Source organism: Sarcophilus harrisii, chromosome 1 (genome assembly GCF_902635505.1).
Source record: "Sarcophilus harrisii chromosome 1, mSarHar1.11, whole genome shotgun sequence".
Classification (NCBI taxonomy): domain Eukaryota; kingdom Metazoa; phylum Chordata; class Mammalia; order Dasyuromorphia; family Dasyuridae; genus Sarcophilus; species Sarcophilus harrisii.
The window spans coordinates 346,785,936-346,806,985 of NC_045426.1; the positions used below are offsets into that span (position 1 = coordinate 346,785,936).

The 21,050-nt window shown below is 34.8% G+C and overlaps 1 protein-coding gene across 1 annotated transcript in view; it reads left to right on the forward strand.

Moving 5' to 3' along the window:
- Positions 1-21,050, forward strand: part of ADAMTS12 (ADAM metallopeptidase with thrombospondin type 1 motif 12) — a 467,290-nt gene that overhangs the window by 303,152 nt on the left and 143,088 nt on the right. Inside the window, exon 13 of the mRNA XM_031945878.1 lies at positions 10,135-10,268. Coding sequence (XP_031801738.1) covers positions 10,135-10,268 — 134 coding nt within the window. The remainder of the gene's footprint in view (positions 1-10,134; positions 10,269-21,050) is intronic.

Below are 21,050 nucleotides of genomic sequence, written 5' to 3' on the forward strand. Positions count from 1 at the left end.
ATTTGAACTGAAATCTTTCTGACTCCAGGCTTGGTGCTCTATCCATTGTACTACTTAGTTACCCCTATTTTGTTGGAGACTTCCTTCTAAATTGTTAGAGATTGTTAGAGTTAGAGAGACTGAACTGATTATTTAATTTCTGTAGGGAATTCCTGAATGAGGAAACTCCTACCAATGCAGATTTCTCTGTGATTTGGGCAGGACTTGAAGCCAAATTTTCCTGGATTCAAATCTAACTTTTCTATTCACTACATCCTGACATTCTAAATTTTACTACCATTTCACTCTGAGATATTACTTCTCCAGGCTGATCCCCTTTTCCTATTGATGAGTCCCTCTTATAGCCTCTATTTTGACTGAACAAAGGGCCAACCTTCTTCTATCTCTTCAGTCTACTTCTCTTTTTTATCTTTTAAAAAATTTTTATTGAAGATTTTAATTTTCAAAACATATGCAAGGGTAATCTTTCAATACTGACCTTTGCAAAACCTTGTTTCCCAATTTCCTCCCTTTTCCTCCCCCAACCCCTCCCCTAGATGGTAAGTAATCCAATATCACTCTGCTTCTCGAGACCCAGCGTTTAATATTGTATCTAAAGCATGGTTAACACTTAATAAATACTTATTCTCTATTGGCTACACCATGCTGCTTTCAAATTAATATGGAGTCATTGGTTAATTTTTTTTTGGTGAATTCATTTAAATGCATTCTCATCTAGCCTACAAGAATAGTAGGAGGTACTTTGTCAAAGTCTTTTATAAAATCCAGGTAAAATATGACTACAGTATTTCTCTAATCTACTAGTTTCTTAACTTTATCAATGATGAAAGCAGACAAGTTGGACCTAAATTGTAGAGGATCTTAAATTGGCAAGGAAAGAGTTTTACTTACCTTTATACATAATAGGAAGTCACTGAAAATTTTTGATCAGGGAAGTGATTTGGTCAGATTTATATTTTAGGAAGATGATTTTGACCACAGTGTAGACAATGACTGAAGAGCGATAGAGATGAAAGAAGGGAAACCAATTTGGAAGCCATTACAATAGTCTATCTAAGAGACAATGAGGTTTGAGCTAGGGTGGTAGATACCTGACTGAAGAGCAGGACATTGGATAAAAGAGGATATTGTGGAAATAGAATTGACAAGACTTTGAAACTGATTTGTTTGTCAGGATGAGAAAATTGAAAGAATGAGGATGACTTCATGATTCTGAGCCTATGTAACTAGGGCAATGTTAGTACTGTTAACAAAAATAAGGCATTTGAAGGAAAGTCACACACACAGCAGGTAAAGGATTTGTAGTCTTAAATGCATAAAGGGAAGTAAGATAATAGAAGTATTGACATGAAAAACATCCCCAGTAGTGTTAAAGTTTTACATAGTAGATGTGCTATTGGAATTTGATTTTGGATATGGGTTGTATTAGGTAGCAGATGAGGTCATGTTTAATTCCTGAAATTCTGTGACTATAATTCACATAGTTGTTTTGATTAAATTTGAAACAGGGAAAAATACTTCTATATTTTAGATGAAAGACAGATTACATTATCCTTTTTTCTTTGCTTTAAGCTTTTTTGTACTTGTTAAGACTGAAACTGTATTCAAATATGAGGGAATTAAGCTAAACACTACATTGTCAACCCACATTATGCTTATACTAAGCCACTTTCTATTATCTCCTAGACCCTTTATATAGTCTTTTCATATTCCACTGAGTCACTGTGTGATCTAGGGCAAGTGACTTTGTCTCCATGAACCTCATTTATAAAATGAAGGCACTAAATAACACGGAATGGACTTCAGGGTCCTTTCTAATGCTGAGATTCTCTGATTTTATAGTTTGGCCACTATCGGCTTATTACCTCACTGGAGTAACTACTGTGTATGTGACTTTTATCAGCACAATTTATTTTCCCCTCCAATATCTTTTCAGTTTGTTTCACATGGTGATCACATATACAGAAAAAGGAAAACATGATGGATTTAAATCATAATGCATATGATTTAAATTTCTGATTTTTCACTACCATATAGCCTTCCCTTAGAATCTTCTCAGGGCCTAAGATAAACATGACTATATGATTCTGGAAGGAGTTGGATGGGACCATCCAGTCCAATCTCCTCATATTGCAGAGGGGCAAAGTGGATGGGCTTAGGTCACATAGCAATTGATAAGCTTTCCTATTTATTGAGTCAAAATGTTAATGGCTTTAAATAAGTAACTGTTTATGAGTGTTCCTTTGATCTCCTGACTGGTCATTGAAAGAGAAGCAAACCTTATTAGTTCTTGGTGAATGAAATTTATTCTCTCTTTCATCCTTTGTTAGGAAATGACAGGTATCTGTGCTGGGTGCTATGAGTTTTCTGGAATTTTTCTCTCCATAGAAATTTTTTTTCTCTTTAACAATGCACCTTATTTACCATCATTTAGGCAAATGGCTTTTTTCATCTTCTGATTACCATTACTATTAACCTTTCCAAGAAAGATTAAATTTGGAGTCAGTGCAATGAGGTTATAGACTTCTCCTAATAGATTATCAAGAATTGGCCATATAGAATAGGATAATAGAGAAAATGGTAATAGTGCTTTGTATTTATGTAGTAGAAATGATTCCTTATGTGAGATATAGTTAAGGACCTCAGGGATCCCTATGTTTCACAAAACATCCTGTACTTTAGGAACCCTAGACCTTTGGAAGTCATAAAGTCACAATGATGGATAGGAGTTTAGAGAGCATTCAGTTATGGAAATATATTGAAGTCTCCCTTGTTCCCTCTTTGGGCTTTGTATTACAAAATAATATTAGGTGTTTACTATAGACTGACATCTTTGGCCCTCTATTTGGGCAATGTTTGTTTCCTTCCTTCTTTTCCTCCTTTCCTCCCTCCTTTGCCCCCTCCTTCCTTTTTCCTTCCTTCCTTCCTGGATCAAAGAGTATAGTTTAATAGTCCTTTGGGCATAGTTCCATATTGTTTTCCAGAATGGTTAGATCATTTTGCAACTCAACTTACAATGTATTAGTGTCCCAATTTTCCCACATCCCCTCCAACATTTATCATTATCTTTTCTTGTCATCTTAGCCAGTCTGAGAGGTGTGTAGTGGTACCTCAGAGTTGTCTTAATTTGCATTTCGCTGAAAAATAGTGGAATGACAGCTTTCTATTCAGTGGAGAAATCTCCTCCATGATGTCCATGATAGTAATCCTCCAAATCCTCTTTGAATAGTTTCAGTGGCAGGTAGTTCACTACTTGATAACTACATTATATTTCAATAGTTTTCTTTGTTAGAATGATCTTTTTTAAAATTGAGTCATAATGTGATATAGAAGAGAGGACAGTAGATTTGAAACAAGAATACTAGATTTGAATCCTAGGTCTATTACTTACTAGTATGTGATCTTGGGCAAAAGATTTAATTTCTCTTTATCTTCCCTTCCCATCTGTAAAGATAGGTGTGTGTGTGTGTGTGTGTGTGTGTGTGTGTGTGTGTGTGTGTGCGCGTGCATGCTTTGGGAATTATAGAGAAAATAATGAGATCTCTTCTCTCCCCAAATCCTATGAAAAATCTTCTGCTTATTTATTAATTATTTATTAAAAATTCCTGCTTATTGATCCTAGTTCTTATATTTATTGCTTGCTGACAAAAGTATTTGTCTCTGTACAGTATGTTTTACTTAAAGGCTCTTTCCCAACAAAGTATCCATTACTCTGAGATCATGCAATTCTATTTGTAAATATGACTACAGAGATACTTTTGTACAGAGATCCTCTGATTATCAATATCAAGCAAGACCTAAAGTAAGGAGGCATATGCTTAACAAAAAAGCATCATTACTATCCTAATATCTAAGTAGAGTTCTGAAGCAGGGATTCCTATCCTGGAGATTATGGGCCAAGAGATCTGTGAAGTTAAATATAGAAAAAAATTATTTTCATTACATTATCATTGAAATTTATCATTCCCTTCAGTTGTTTTAAAAACATGTTTTGGGACAGGGGTATATAGGTCATTTAATTGTCAAAAGAGTTCACGACACATAAAAAATCAGTAATCCTTCACATGAAGGAAGAGGTTCTTGAGATATCCGTTGCTTCAGATGATAAATGGCATTTAGCTCTGGGACACTCAAAAGTCTTTTTGCTGAAATTACCTAATTTCCTGCTTTAACAGGAGGTTTAGCCTCATGATCCACAAGGAAAAAACAAGTCGATTTAGAATGAATAATTTTCCAATTATGATTGATTTTTTTGATGTAGAATCCATTGAGCAGCTCAACATAATACCACTGTGTTGGATAGGTACTGCTAATGGATTAGGAATTTCCTTCCCCTATACTGCAAAGGAGGAAGTGAGTGGATTGGGGATATATTTGGAAGACATGTTTTTCACTTCGGAAGATTTGAGGCTGTTTCCTGCTCACAAAATCCACATTTTAAAATCCCACAATCCTCCAGACAGTTCTAAGTGACCCAAGGAGTAACTGTATGGCGAACATTAAGTGGACCTCGTCAAATTATAAACAATGACTTGGAATCAAGAAGTAGTATAAAAGTCATAAACAAAGATATTTATGAATGAAAAAAGAAGCAGCCTAGCTAATAAAGAATATAAGGGATAACATAGGGACAGCCCATGAGCTAAACCATAGCCACAAAATATTAAAAGCCTCAGAAAAGATCTCTTCAGAGGATATATGGGAAGGTACAGACAAAAGTCATGCAGGATGAGAAAACTAAGGTGGAAATATGTATTGTTAGAGGGAGTTTATATATCATTGGGGTCAAAGGTGACCAAATTAGCTACAGCAGAGGTGTCAACTGTTGAGTACTTCTCTTTCTGTTAATATCTGTTAATATGTTCTGTCCCCAAACAATTTAAACCATTTGAAATAAGTCTAACTGCTCTTTGCTTTTCTTATTCCAAACCCATATATAATGTGTTTCAATTTATGTTATTGTTATATAGTTGTTTCTGTCACATCCAACTTTTTGTGATCTCGTTCAAGGTTTTCTTGGCAAGCCATTTCCTTCTACAGTTCAAAGCTCAGGTAAAAGTCATGGTTAAGTGACTTACTTAAGGCTATATAGCTAGTAAGAATTTCAGGTTCAGAGTTTTATCCCCTGAGCCACTTAAACTACCTCATATAAAGAGATAATCTCTCAAATATTAAAAGAGAGAAAGTATCTTTTCATAAGGAGAAAGAAGAAAGTGAGACATAGAGAGAAAAAGAAAGAGAGACACAGACACAGACAGACACAGATAGTCACAGAGACAGAGAAACAGGGACACAGAGATAGAGAAAGAGAAACACAAAGAGACAGACAGATACACGGAGAGAGACATAGAGAGAAACAGAGAGACAGAGATGGGGATGGAAGAGTCTCTTACATAATTACAGGACCATCTATAAACATTTTAAAGCCCTCTTTGTAATCCTTATCATTTTTCACAAATATCGGCATGTTCTGTGCTGTAGCTCTCCTCACACTATTCTCATCCCAGACACTCTTACATTTGTCCTTTATTATGTTCTTCTATCTTTTATACACATTCTTTTAAAAATTTGAGTTCCTTGAAGAGCTTTCTTCATTCACCACAGTATTATTACAGTATTTAGAGCCTAATGGATTTTTAGAAATTATCTGATCTAGGAATTTTTAACCTGGCCTTTTAAAACATTGAATTTGTTTTTTGCTAATATTTTAATAGGTGTACTTTAATATGCTTGGCTTTAAAAATAATCCTTTGTATTTTTATCTTATGTATTTAAAAGCTCTATTCTGAAAGGAATCCCATAGGCTTCACCAGTCTAAGAGAGATCTTATTGCTTCTTGATGTCTCATGGAGTCATTAGCTTCTACTTGCCCAATTCGAATTTTTAAGTCATTATTTTCTTCAGTGAGTTTTTTTTTTTACTTTCTTTTCTATTTCTCCACTTCTGTTCTTTAAGGCATTCTCTTCATTGAATTTTTGTGCCTCCTGTGTCATTTGACCTATACTGTTTCTTAAGGTGTTATTTTTTCAGTATATTTTAAAGCCTTCTTTACCAAGCTTTTGACTTTTTTCATCACTGTATTATTTCTTTCCCCAATCATTTCTCTGCCTCTTTTATTTGATTTTTAAACTCCTTTTTGAGTTCTCCCAGGAATTCTTTTTGGGTTTGAGACCAATTCACATTTATCTTTGAGGTTTCTGATATAGCAGTTTTGACTTTGTTGTTTTCTTCTAAGTTTGTGTTTTAATCTTTCTTGTTACCATAACAACTTTTTGTGTTTGGGATCTTAGTTTGTAGTTTGCTCATTTTTTCAATCTATTTCTTGATGTTTGATTCTGTTAAAATTGGGCTCTACTCCCAAAGTGGACAGGGCACTGTCTCAAGCTTTGGGTTTTTATTCATTTGTTTTCAGAGCTAGTTCTGTGAGTCTATAAACTTTAAATTCTTCTAAGATGCTATAATCTAAGGAAAGGTGTGTTTCTTACTCTTTTGGACTGTGTTCTGGTCTGTGATTAATCATAAGGACTTTTTTCTGACCTGAAACTGTGACAATGATCCCCACTCTGTTGTGGCCACAAATTTTGCTGTGTTGGTGCTTCTCCTCTCCCTGGGATTGTGACCTAGGATTGCAACCCTGATCCAAGTATGGGCAATACAACAGAGTCCTACAACCAGTGACAACAAAGGAACCCTTTTATTCTCCTTCTGACCAGATGTTTGACCCCCTTACCATCTGTGGACTGGAGCTCAGGAAGTAATATCTGCAACTGCTGATTCAATCACTTCCAGGTCCTATTACTGGTTTGTTGGGATGAGATCTGCACTGGTACACTGGACTACACTCTTCTCTTGCCTCAATGGAAAATGGTTTTGCCACATCCCTTTGTGGGTTTTGCTGCAGTTTTTTGGGGGGTGCTGGGGCAATTGGGGTTAAGTGACTTGCCCAGAGTCACACAGCTAGGAAGTATTAAGTTTGAGGCCAGATTTGAATTCAGGTCCTCCTGACCCTAGGGCTGGTGTTCTATCTATTGAGCCACCTAGCTGTCCCTTGCAGAATTTATTTAGAGGAATTATTTAAAGTCATTTAGAGAAGAATTAAGGAGAGCTCAGATGTATCCCTGCCTTTTCTCTACCATCTTGGCTCCTTTTTTTGCTGTCTTTAAAAATATTAAAATATCTCTTTAAATTGGTTTTTCTTTGTTGACTTTTCTGAGTAATTTGTTCCCTGGACTTTATGTAAATTCAGCTAGTCCTTATTCTTTGTTTTCAGCCTTTTCCTCTTAGGAACGATGGTTGTCCTTAGTTATTCCATACTTTTAATATGTGGTTGGTCCCTCACTTTTCATTCCCAGGAAATGGTATTCTTATGAAATTAGGAATCTTTCCTTAAATAGTTGCTGTTGTTCACTTGTATACAATTCTTCATGAACCTGAAGACTGTCTATTGCGTTTTCTTGGCAAAGAAACTTGGAGTGGTTTGCCATTTCCTTCTCCAGTGGATCTATATTGACAGAGGTTAAATAACTTGCTCAGGATTACCCAGCAAGCAATTGTTTGAGCTAGATTTGCATTCAGATCTTCCTGACTCTAGATTCAGTTCTCTATCCATTGAGCCACTTCATTGTCTCCATTTATTTTCCTTTACAAACCAATGCTAAATTGTCATATAATAGGTAGCCCATAGTTATAGCTATACAATACTACTGTTAGTAAAACAAGTCAGCATTTTGCTCCTCAAGAATTATTTTGCAGCTATTTTACTTGAAGATTCACATAGTCACATGGATGGTACCATCTTTATCCTCCACCTGATCTGGTCCTTGAAGAAAGAGCTATTCAGTTGTATATAACAAATTTATTCCGAAGAAATAAGCAAAGTATGTTTCAAAATTAAGAATAAGCCAAAGTAGATTTGTCCTTTCCTTAGATTTACTGAAGTAAAAATATAAATGAAGCCAGGTTCTAGGAATAAGTCTATCCATATAGCTGCCCCTGATCAGGAGACATGAAATAAGCAAAGAAAATAGCAAAAAATACTACTAATTGGGTTGAGCATATTGGTGTAACAGGGGAGTTGTGGAATGGATTCTGGTTTAGGCAAGAGTTCTATGAAATGCCCTCTGAAGCCATTTCCAACTCTTTGATTCTGGAATCATAATTGAATAATTTCACCTACCTGCCAGTGCAAACTAATTCTGCAGAAGAGATCAGGTTACAAATTTGTGTGTGGTAGAGCTTTTTTAGGGCGCTCATTTATTTGTAATAGGCAAGGTTTTTAAAAGATTTCATTTGATACATAGCTCATCTTTTTCAGCCATAGAGAGATAAAAAATGATAGTTCTCAATGAGTCAAGACTGTGGCATCCAAGGTAGAAGAAATCACTATGGTTTAACCCAGCAAGGTTTCAATATTTGGGAAGGGAAAAGAATAAATACTTATGCAGTACTTCTTTTGTGCCAGGCATGATACTAATTGCTTTTTAACAAATAACTCATTGGATCTTCAAAGAAACCCTCTGAGATAGGTACTATTATCATCATTTTACAGATGAGAAAACTTAGGCAAGGAGCTGTTAAATGACTTGTCTTACGTCACACAGCTAGTAAATATCTGAGGTTGGATGTGAACTCAGGCTTTCCTGACTCCAGGTCTAGAGCTTTATCCACTGTGCTATCTAGCTACCTCAACTTTGCCTATTTGCAAAATTCCATGGCACCCAGTTGCTGTCATAGTCTCTCTGATTCTATCCACATAGCCCCTGAATTGCATCAGGAGTGAGAGGTTACAAGGGATTTGGTTTCTCCAAGAGATCCATTAACTTTACAGTGAACAAAAGCCACAGGTAATATTTGTCTAGGAATATAGTATCTTCGTGGGAGTGCTCACATATTTAGGTTGAAACAGTTTACATGAGAATCCTGACCATTTGAATAAATTTACATTCTGAGACTTATATACTGTGTGATCTTGGACACAATCTTTAAGTCTTAGTTTTCTCATTCATTAAATGGGAATCACAATACCTATAACACCTACCTCAGGTGCCCTTCCTGATGCTGCAAGTTGTTATTGCCTCTTCTACTCCTACTAATGTTATTTCCCCCAGAAAGTTTAGACACCTTTTATTTTATGAGAATTTCATCATATTTCTGTTTATCCCCAGTTCCTAACACAGTGCCTAACACAGTGTGTGTGTGCCTATATACACTTACACACACAAACATATACATATTCACACAAATATCTCCCCTGAACCTCATAAATAGTCCTGTCAATCAATAAGTATTTATAATATGTTCTCCTACAACACACACACACACACACACACTACAAATTTACAATACTATATAAAAGTCAGAAAAGCAGTATGGAATAGTAAATAGAGAGAAGACTTAAAGCCTAGATTTAAGTCCTAGATCTAAGTCCTATCTTTAACATGTTAATTGTGTGATCCTGGGCATGTTATTGAACTTACTTGGTACTCTAGGCCAGTGGGGTCAAATACAAATAGAAATGGAGGAGCACTAAACTCAACCTACAGATCCCTGAAGCACACATATTGACTTATAAAACTACATTTACATTTAAAAATGTTTATATATCATATATAAGTATATATAAAATGTGTAAATGATATAACACATATATTTCAAATGTGTTGACGAATAAGTATTTGTTCAGTGCCTGTTATATGACTAAGGCTGTGTTGGATACCACCACGCTGCAGTTTTCAAATATATGTAACAACAACTATAACAAAAATAGCTAGCACTTAGGGACTAATTTAGATATTATCTCATTTATTCATCACTATAACTCTGTAAGATAGATGCTATTATTATCCCTATTTCATAGATGAAGAAACTGAGACTGGGAAAACTAAATGACTTGCCCAGGATTTCACAGCTAGTAAGCACCTGAGGCAGGATTTGAATTCAAGTCTTCCTGACTCCAAATGAGGTGCTTTTTTCATTACATCTCCCAGCTGCCCTAGGAATGAGGTTCTTGTTGTTTTAAAATCAAAGGATGATCAGATGTCAGAAATTTTTAAAAGTTTTGGAGAAATCATGAATGTTAATCAAAAGGTTAATTTGAAATTTATATTTTTCTCTCTTTTATTGTTTCCACTGCAGAATATCCCTGTGAACTCTATTGTCGGCCCATTGATGGACAGTTTTCTGAGAAAATGCTAGATGCTGTTATTGATGGTACACCTTGTTTTGAAGGAGGCAACAGCAGAAATGTCTGTATTAATGGCATATGTAAGGTATTGGGTATGTTTCCTTAATATCCAACTTTGAGCAATCATGATTTTCCAAAGTAATTAAGCTGAGTTAAAATCATTTTGGTTCAAGATGTTTAAATTGCTCATCAGTTCTTGGCATGAAATTTCATTTTGCCCTTATGATCCAGTAGATCTCGATGTCTTTACAGACTTTTCTGTTTTTTTTTTCCTCTCAGACATCTTTGTATAAATGCTATTTTTTCCTTTTTGTGGTTCAATGGAACTATGACTGGATTTGGAGTTAGAGAATGGGGTGCAAATCCCAGTTCTGTCATTTACTCTCTATGGGATCTTGATTTAAAGCATTTTGTTTATTAAGCAATTTGTGAGCACTTAACATTTCTTTGGGGTAGGTCTAGGTTACAGATATTGAAGAGTAGACGGAAAAGGACATATGGGACTTGTCTTTTCAAGAAGCTTAGCATCTAATTGATAAATGTTTGGGGAACACAAATCCAATCCAAAGACTTTCCATGACATTTAAGATTCTGCATTTAAAACAATCCTCTGTTTACTTTGTCAATGAAGTGAGATTTCAAATAAAAACCAAAGTTAATCGTATAATTTTTATACTTACATAACATTCCTATCTTTTTCAAATCATTTGAACCTTCATTATCTCATTTGATCCTCATAACTTTGTGAGGCAAACAAGACAGGGAATTGCCATTACATGAAAAAGCTATAATTAGTCAATAAAAGCTCCTAGTATGGTAAGTCCCCACCCTTCTCTGTCTCAATACATACATGGCTTGTTGATGACTTAGAAACAAGAAACTGAGTTTTCTTGAGATTCAGAAGGGATAAGTCATTTATCCTTGGTCACATAGCTTGTAAGTAAGTAAATCTTGTCAAGAGACAAGATTTGAGCCTAGATGTTTCTTGCCTCCAAGGCCAGTATTATATAAATTATAAATGACAGTTCTTAGTCTTTTTTAAACAACATTAGGAAATTGAGACTCAATGAAAATAAGTCCTTATCCAAGGACAAACTTGTTTTAGCATTGAAAGGTATCTTAGAACTCATCTAGACACAACCTCTTATTTTCTAATTGAGGATATGGAAGTTTAGAGATGTTGGCACATTGTATTTACCCAATGTTATATAGCTAGTTAGTGTCAGAGTTGGGTTTAAATGCCAGATTTAAAAATTCTTCACATAATGTCCATAGTGTTACACCTCAGTGCATCCTTTAACTGGTTTTTTATTTAAATCCAAATGTGTAAAACATTTCTAAGTAGACTATATGTTATGAGATTATAGCTTGGTATTTATCTTAAAAAGAACAAAAATTCTTGTGAACTGATCAATCTAGTGATAAAAAGCAAGCTAAATTGTAAAAAGAAATTGTTTCATCCAATAAAGGGAAATATACTGGAATCACTATGGCGTGCCATAGTGTTCAAATCAGTTCTAGCAATAATTTGCCTGTCATTTCCAGAGCCATCTTAAAATATTGTCAGCCTCAGTTTCCTCAACTAAAAATCAAGGGAAAATAATACAGATTGCTTCATTTGGAGTCAGGAGACCTTAATTCAAATTACGGCTCTTCTTATATACTACCTATGTGAGTAGAGCAAATCATCTAACTTGTCTACACTACAAAACTAGGTTATGTCAATTGGACTCTTACTGTGTACAGCAAAGCAAGCCTTTTATATTTCCCTCAATGGTTTTATTGCTGTCCATTCACTACAGCTGCTCTTTTATCACTCCTCAAGCCTCCTAGGGAACTCCTTCCATCTACCCTTTCAGCTGAAGACTATGCCCCATACTGCACTGAAAAAAAAATAAGATCATTCAATAAGTTCTTAATCTTTTCTTTCTCATCTTAAACATTTCCTTTACCATCTTCTCCTTCATTCCTTTTTTCACATGAAAAACTGGCCCTTCTCTTTGTCAAAGTAAACATATGAATTTGATCATGTCAACTTTTGTACAGCTGATCTCTCCCTCTCTCCCTCTATTCTCCTGATTGCCTCCCTCCCTTCCTCCTCCTTGTTTCTCTCTCCCTCCTTCGATCTGTCTCCCTCTCCCTCTGTTTCTCTCTCTTTCCCTCTACCTCTCTCCTTTTGTCTGTCTGTTCTTCTGTCTGTCTCCATATCTCTGTCTCTGCTTCTGTCTCTCTGCTTCTGTCTCTCTCCTCTTTCTCTCTTCCTCTTTTCCTTCTTCCTTGCCCCTTTCCCTCTTGTTCATTCTCTCTTCTTCTATGTTGCCTTTGAACAGATCTTTATTTCTTCAGTCCTTAAAAATTCAGTCCTTACTGGACCCAACTAATCATCCCTGTTAGATACTATTCTCTATCTCTTGTCCTCTTTTTAGCTAAACTTCTTGGAAGTTTCTCTTCTCCTTTAATCTATATATCCAACTCTATTATTTAACTGAAATTACTCTCTCTAAAGTTACCAACAACTTCTTAATTACTAATTTTAATGACATTTTCTCATACCCAATTTTTTTTAGTCTCTTTGCAGCTTTGGACCCCATCAATCATACTTGTCTCCCAGACTCTCTCTCCTCTGTAAGGTTATTGCAGCACTATTCTCTTTCACTTTTTCTTCTTCCTGCCTGACTGCTCCTCCTCAGTTTCTTTTGGTAAATCTTTAATCATGTCATGTCTAATAAATGCAGGTTGTTCTGAAAGCTATATCTTTAGCTCTCTTCTATTTTTCTTTGATACTATATTACTTGATGATCTCATCAGCTCCCATAAGAAAAATTATCAGCTATTTCCATTTATATGCACATATGTGCATATATACATAAAATAAACAAATATATATGCATTGTATTTACATATATGCATGTATGTGTAAATACACCTATAAACATTCTTTGACTATAAAGACACATATATAATACACCCATATACATGTAGATATACATATACATTTAGTCCCAAAAGTCTGGATTATTAAAGTTTTAATAGCTTAAAGCTGCACTGACTTTTGGTATTTCCTATATTACATATGCATACATACATGTATATATTTTTATGTATGCACACATATACATATATGGGAAGAAGGAAGAGAGAAAGAAAGAGAGAGAGATGGAAAAAAAAAGAGAAATAGAGGAGGAGTAAGGGAGGAGGAAAGAAAAGGGAGTAGAGGCTTAGAGGTTAAGGGGTGAGGATAGAGAATGAAATTCCCCTATTTATAGATCAAAAATCACCAAATATCTTTTGATGTCTCAAATTGGGTATCCGAAGGCATATCAAATTCAATACATCCCTCCCCCCCATAAAAGCCCTCCCTTCATCTTTCCTATCATCACTGTCCTCCCAGTCACCAAGGTATACAGCTTCACTTTCTCATTTGTACCCATACCACATGTACAGTGTGTTGTCCAATTTTATTATTTCTATGCATATATTTTTCATGTACATCTCCGTTCTATCACATAATCAGCATCCTAGTTTCCTAATATCTTGTTGATAAATTATAAAAATCCTGTTTTGGGCATTTAAAGCCCTTTACAACCTGATCCCTTTTTATCTTTTCAGGCTCTTTATATCTTACACCAGGGTCCTCAAACATTTTACATAGGGAGCCAGTTCACTGTCCCTCAGACTGTTGGAGGGCCAGACTATAGTAAAAACAAAAACTTTGTTTTGTGGGCCTTTAAATAAAGAAACTTCATAGCCCTAGTGAGGGGGATAAACATCCTCAGCTGCTGCATCTGGCCCATGGGCCGTAGTTTGAGGACCCATGTCACCCTCCATGCACTCTTTTATATAGCTCCATTTATCTACTTGCTCTTCCTCCTGTGTGATACTCCATTTTCCAATTTTGCAAAAGAAACTTTCCCTCATGTCTCATGCTCTCCCTCTGCTTCCTGTGTTCTTTGACTTCTTTTTGGACTCTATTAAAATCCTTACCTCTGCAAAAGGCATTTCTTATTTTCCACTCATCAACCCCCAGACCTAGTGCCTTTTCCTGTATATTATATGTGCACAAGTATTTGTATGCCCCTCCCCATTAAATATGTGCAGTTATTTTAAACATATTTCCATATTTGTTATGCTACACAAGAAAAACCAGATCAAAAGGGGGGAAACGAGAAAGAAAAAACCCTAGCAAATAAACAATATTAACAAGGTGAAAATACTATGCTTTGATCTACATTCTGAATGTGGATGGCTCTTTCCATTATGTCTATTAGAATTCCCTGAATCACCTCATTGTTGAAAAAAGCCAAGCCCATCTCAGCTGATCATCACATAATCTTGTTGTATACAGTATTCTTTTGGTTCTACTCACTTCACTTAGCATCCGTTCATATTAGTCTTTCAGGCTTTTCTAAAATCAGCATGCTCATCATTTCTTATAGAAAAATAGTATTCCATTACATTCATATAACTTAACTTATTCAGCCATTCTCCCACTGATGGGCATCCACTCAATTTCTAGTTCCTTGACACTACAAAAGGGACTGCCACAAAAAATTTTACACCTGTGGATTTTCCCCCCTTTTTATGATCTCTTTGGGATACAGACACAGTAGAGATCCTGTTGGATCAAAGATTATGCACAGTTTGATAATTTTTTGGGCACAGTTTCAAATTGCTCTCCAAAATGGAGATCAATTCACAACTTCATCAACAATAGCCATTCTATTTTCCACTTTTTCCAGCAATTTTTGTCAAATAATGAGTTCTTATACCAGAAACTGAAGTTTTTGAGTTTATCAAACACTAGATTACTATAGTCATTGACTATAGTCAATATTGTGAACTTATCATATTCTACTAATCCACTACTTTATTTCTTGGCTGGTACTAAATGGTTTTGATGACTGCTGTTTTATAATATAGTTTTAGGTCTGGTACAACTAGGCCACCTTCCTTTGCATTTTTTTTCATTAATTCCCTTGAAATTCTTGTTCTTCCAGATGATTTTTGTTACTTTTTTCCTAGTTCTATAAAATAATTTCTTGATTAGTATGGCACTGAATAAGTAGAATAATTTAGATAGAAATGTCATTTTTATTATATTAGGTTGGTGTATTCATGAGTATTTGATATTCTTCCAATTTGTTTAGATCTAACTTTACTGGTGTGAAAAGTGTTGTGTAACTGTGTTCATATAGTTCCTAGCTTTGTCTTGACAGGTGGACCCCCCAATATTTCATATTATCTACAGTTATTTTAAATGAAATTTCTCTTTCTATCTCATGATGCTGAAACTTTATTGGTAACATAGAAATGTCAATGATTTAGGTGGGTTTATTTTAAATCCTGCAACTTCCTAAAGTTGTTAATTATTTCTAGTAATTTTTTTTGTTAATTTTCTAGGATTCTCTAAAGTATACCATCATTTCATCTGTAAAGAATGATAGTTTTGTTTCTTCATTACCTACTCTAATTCTTTCAGTTTCTTTTTCTTCTCTTTTTGATAAAGTTAATATTTATAGTATAATATTGAATAGTAGTGGTAATAAGTGGCAACATTGTTTCACCTGTGATCTTATAGGGAATGCTTCTTAGTTTATTCTTATTACATATAATGCTTGTTAATGGTTTTAGATAGATGCTACTTAACATTTTAAGAAAAACTTCATTTATTCCTGTGTTTTCTAGTGTTTTAAACAGGAATAGGTGTTATATTTTGTCAAATGCTTTTTCTTCATCTATTGGTATAATCATCTGATTTCTATTAGTTTGGTTATTAATATGGTCAATTATGCTGATAGTTTTCCTGATATTGAACAAGCTCTGAATTCCTGGAATAAATCCTTTTTGAAGATAGCATATTATCCTGGTGACAAGTTATTGTCATCTCTTTGGTATTATTTTATTTAAAACTTTTATATCAATATTCATAAGGAAAATTGGCCTGTTTTTCTCTGTTTTATCCCTTTCTGGTTTAGGTATCAACTATATCTGTGTCATAAAAGGAATTTGCTAGGACTCCTTCTTCCCCTATTTTCTAAATAGTTTATACAGTAATGGAATTAATTATTCCTTAAATGTTTGTTAGAATTCACTTGTAAATCCATCTGGTCCTGGAGATTTTTTTAGGGAGTTCATTAATGGCTTTATCAATTTATTTTTTTTTCCTAAATGGGACCATTTAAGTAATTTATTTCCTCCATTAATCTGTTAATCTTTATTTTTTAAGTATCCATATATTGCACTTAATCAGATTTATTGGCATGAAATTGGGCAAAATAGCTCTTAATTATTGCTCTAATTTCCTCTTGATTAGTGCTAAATTCATCCTTTTCATTTTTGATACTGGTAATTTGATTTTATTCTTTCCTTTTTCTAATCAAATTAACCAAAAGGTTTATCTATTTTGTTGGTTTTTTCCCCATAAAACCAACTCTTGTTTTGTTTATTATTTCAATAGTTTTCTTACTTTCCATTTTAATAATCTCTCCTTTAATTTTTAGCATTCCTAATTTGGTATTTAATTGGGGTTTTTTCATTTGTTCCTTTTTTCGCTTTTTTATTTGCATGCTCAATGCTCAATTCATTGAGCTTTTCTGTCTCTATTTTATTCATGTATGCATCTAGACATATAAAATTTCCCCTAAGAATTGCTTTGGCTACATCTCATAACTTTTGGTGTGTTGTCTCATGTCATTCTTTTGGATGAAATTATTGATCGTTTCCATAATTTGTTATTTCCCTCAGTCACTTTTTAGGATTAGATTATTTAGTTTCCAATTAATTTTTGGTATGTTTTTCCTTTGCTCTTTATTACATATAATTTTTATTGTATTATGTTCTAAAAAGGATGCATTTACTATTTCTAATTTTCTGCATTTAATTGTGAGGTTTTTATGCCCTAATACATAATCAGTTTTTGTGTAGGTGCCATGTACTGCTGAGGGAGAGATATATTTCTTTCTATTGCCATTCATTTTTCTCGGAAGGGCTATCATACCAAACTTTTCTAAAATTTTATTCATCCCCTTAACGTCTTTCTTGTTTATTTTGTGACTGGATTTTCTAGTTCTGATACAGGGAGTATGAGAACTCCCACTAGTATAATTTTGCTGTCTATTTCTTCTTGCAATTCATTTAACTTCTCTAAGAATATGTATGCTATGCCACTTGTTGCATATATGTTTGGAATTAATATTACTTCAATGTCTATGGTACCCTTAACAATATGTAGTTTCCTTCCTTATCTCTTTTAATTAGATCTATTTTTTGTGTTTCCTTGATCTTTTTACTTCTCTTTATTTGATCATTTTTATTTCAGCTGAAGTTTTTTACCTTTACTCCACCTGTATTTCTCTGCTTCAAATGTGTTTATTGCAAACAACAATGTCTTTTAATCCACTCAGCTATCTGTTTTTATGAGAGAAATCATCCCATTCACATTCAAATTTAAAATTACCAACTCTGCATTTCCTGCCATCCTATTTTTCCAAAGTTACATATGTCTTTCTCCTTTTACTCAAAGCTGTTGGCTCCTTTCCCCAAACTTTCCTACTTTTTCTGCATAGTACTTATTTCTTTTCCTCATTTTTCTTGTATCTCTCTTTTAAAACCCTTTTTGAATTCTTCTTAGGGAGCTTTTTGAGCTCTAGCCTAGTTAATATCCTACTTTGAGGCTTCATTTGAAGGAATTTTGCCCTTGCTGTCCTCTTCTGAGTTTGAGGCCAGGGAAGATCAGAACACAAAGTAACTTTCTATAGTCAGAGCTCTTTTTGCTTTTTTGCTCACTTTTAAAAGTTGAGCTCTGTTCTTAAGTCATAAGGGAAATTGTCCCAAATTCTTTTCTGCAGGGGACATTGGCCTCTTACTGACTGCACTGGGATGGGGTTGACAGTGTTACAGGATTTTTCACTGCACTGGGTGGGCCTGGCCAAGTCCTGCCTGTTAGGCTTGGGTTCAGAGGCTCATAATTTGCCCTCTGTAGTTGTGTTGGAGATCTCACAGTGGTCTGCTGATCCACTGGCCTTTTGAACCAGGACAGAAAAACCAACTCTGCTGTATTTTGGCTAAGAACCTCCTACTAGATTTTCTGTGCCAGGCCTCCCTGCCCCAAGCCTGAACCTGTGTTGGACTGTGTTCCCCTCTGTACCAATAAGACAGATCTTTTATGAAGTCTTTCCAAGATATGTTAAGTTGGAAAGTTATTACACTCTGAATGTTTGGGAGTATTACTTCAAAATCCATTAAGAGGCTTGATCTAGTATTGATTGTGAGGGAAGCTAAGAAGAAGTCAGGCAATGTCTTGTCTATTCTCCTCCATTTTGGCTTTGCCCCCTTACCACTTCACTTCTGAAGTCCAGACAGAATAAGTGATTTGCCCAGTCACACATTATAAATATTAAAAGTAGGTTTGAATCCAGGTCTTCTGATTCTCAATCAATTTTTTCCCACTACTATGGAGCTTATATTTAAGTCATTCTTCCCCACTTTTAATTCTAGAATACTCTGATCATACTGGCCTACTCCTTTTTGCAAGATATAGTTAATTGTATGTGAAGAGAGAAAAGTAGATTGTGGTTCAGCTCTGCTGGTCCACTACTTTCATCTTCTGTCTTCCATGATATTGTTACATGTGGTTCTGGCTATGGTATTTTAGAAAGGGAAATCTGTCAAGTGCTAATGCGATATTTCTATGTTTTCCTGAGGATCTTGTATAGTACTTAGTCAGAACCAAAGAATGTCTTATAGTCTTCAGAACCAAAGAATGTCCCATAGTCCCAGATGAAGCCATTTATCTGAGCTCTCTTAGCTGAACTTTGTCCTCTTTCACAAATAAAGATTGTCTTATAGTAGCCAATTTTTATGGCAAATTCAGCAAAATGAGTGAAAAGAAGATTTGAAAAAAATGTTCAAAATCACCAAAATCACCAAAATCAAAATTGGAGGAATACAGATTAAATCAATTTTTGAGGTTCTATCTCAAACTCATTAGATTTGCCAGGTTTGCAGCTCAGTGTGATTAGAAGTCAATCATAGGTAAATAGGATTGCTCTTTAGAGATGAGGGCTAACTTGAGGTCAGATAGTAAAAATTTGTAGTAATCTCAATCAGTCTGGTTTTTGTATGTGATTTTTTTTCAGGTACATTATGTGGCTCAGAAAGAGGAACAAAGAAGGTATATGATGGTGGTGAGCTAGTCCTAGGGAATAGCAGTATGCGAACAAACAGAAGTTCAAGGTTGTCATTAGTTCAAAGCTGGAAGAGAATGCTTTGTTAAAATGGGTAACTATAGAATAAAGACCATGAAAAGCCAGAAGCAAAGTCAGAACAAAACTGACTGATAGACTTGGAAGAACAAATAGAGATGGAAAGACTAGAGAGCATAAAAGTGCAGGTTCACAAAAAATGATATGGCGGGAAAGGGAATTGTTATCAGAGTGGGAAGTATCAAAGATCATGATCTTAGAAGAAGTAACCACCCCTGGGGTGATTGGGAGAGTGATGGAGTTTGGAGTTATGGAGAAATGAGTTTGATAGTATGGTAGCTCAGGTATTGGAAGTGACACCAGCATACATATTGAAGTCTCTAGGGTCTTGAGGTAGATAGGAAGAATTTAAGCCAAGAGCTTGAATAATTGAAGAAGATAGGATGGTAACAAGGAGGTCATAAATGGCTATGAAAGATTCATGAGTTGTTTTCATTGGGTTTCTCATAGTCATATTTCTCCCACCAAATAAAAAACAAATAATGAACACAAAAGAAACAATACATTTATCCTACTATCCCAGCACAGCACTTGAATTTCTCTTCTAACTCTTCACATAGGAATCAGTGGCTGTTGTTTAAGCACCATTCATTCAAATGCTGTCTTCCATAGGAACTCATTTTTTGGATATTAACTGGAGTAGTAGGACCTAATAGTGGAAAGTCATACATAAGATGTTCAGGACAGGGCCCTCTGAGTAATAAATAGTACCTCATTTGATGATCTACATATTTTTGTGTCATGTTCTAAATGTTAGTGGGAATAGATTGCCAAATACTTATAGAAGCAAACCAATAGCATCTACAAGTCAAAGTTTTTCACTGCAGAATTGGAGATGAAACTGCTAGAAAGGAGAAAGAGGCACAAGAAGTAGTTAATCTATGACTTCTAGACCTTGAAGGAACCTCAGAGATCATTTGGTCCAACACTCTTCTTTTACAGGTAGGTATTTTGAGATTCAGAGGAGTTTGATAGTTTGAGTAGGTCCAAACAACAAGACAGTAACAGGTCCAGGATATGATTTGACTTCTAGGTCAGTATTTTTATTACAATGCAGGATTTCTTACCCAAAGGTCTATGAAATTAAAACAAATCCAACATCTGAAAATTTTGTTTCAGAATAATTTGGTTTTTAAAAAATATATATTGTGGATATATATATGTATATATATACATATATATATATATATATATATATATATATACATATATAATTTTAAGCTATTGTGAGAAATATTGAGTCTCAACACTACCATTATTACTTCCAGACTAAAGAGTCAGCAGGCTAAAAGATCATGGATTTATAGATTGTAAATAACTTTAGAAAGCATCTACTCTAAGCCTCTCATTTTTTAGATAAGAAACCTGAAGCTTAGATATCCTGACTTGCCTACAGTTATCCTAACACTAAGTAGTAGACCTCCTCTAGTCAGCACCTTGGCCAGAGGCAGCAGGGATGCTGAGTGTTTTCAGCTGAGTCAAAAGATGGGGGGTGGGGGTGGGGGAAGCCATTTTCAATTCATTTGTATTGCTTTTTTTTCTTTTGATGGATCTGTTGGGGAGTGATAGATTTAAGAAGAAATAATTATTACTATCAATAGTAA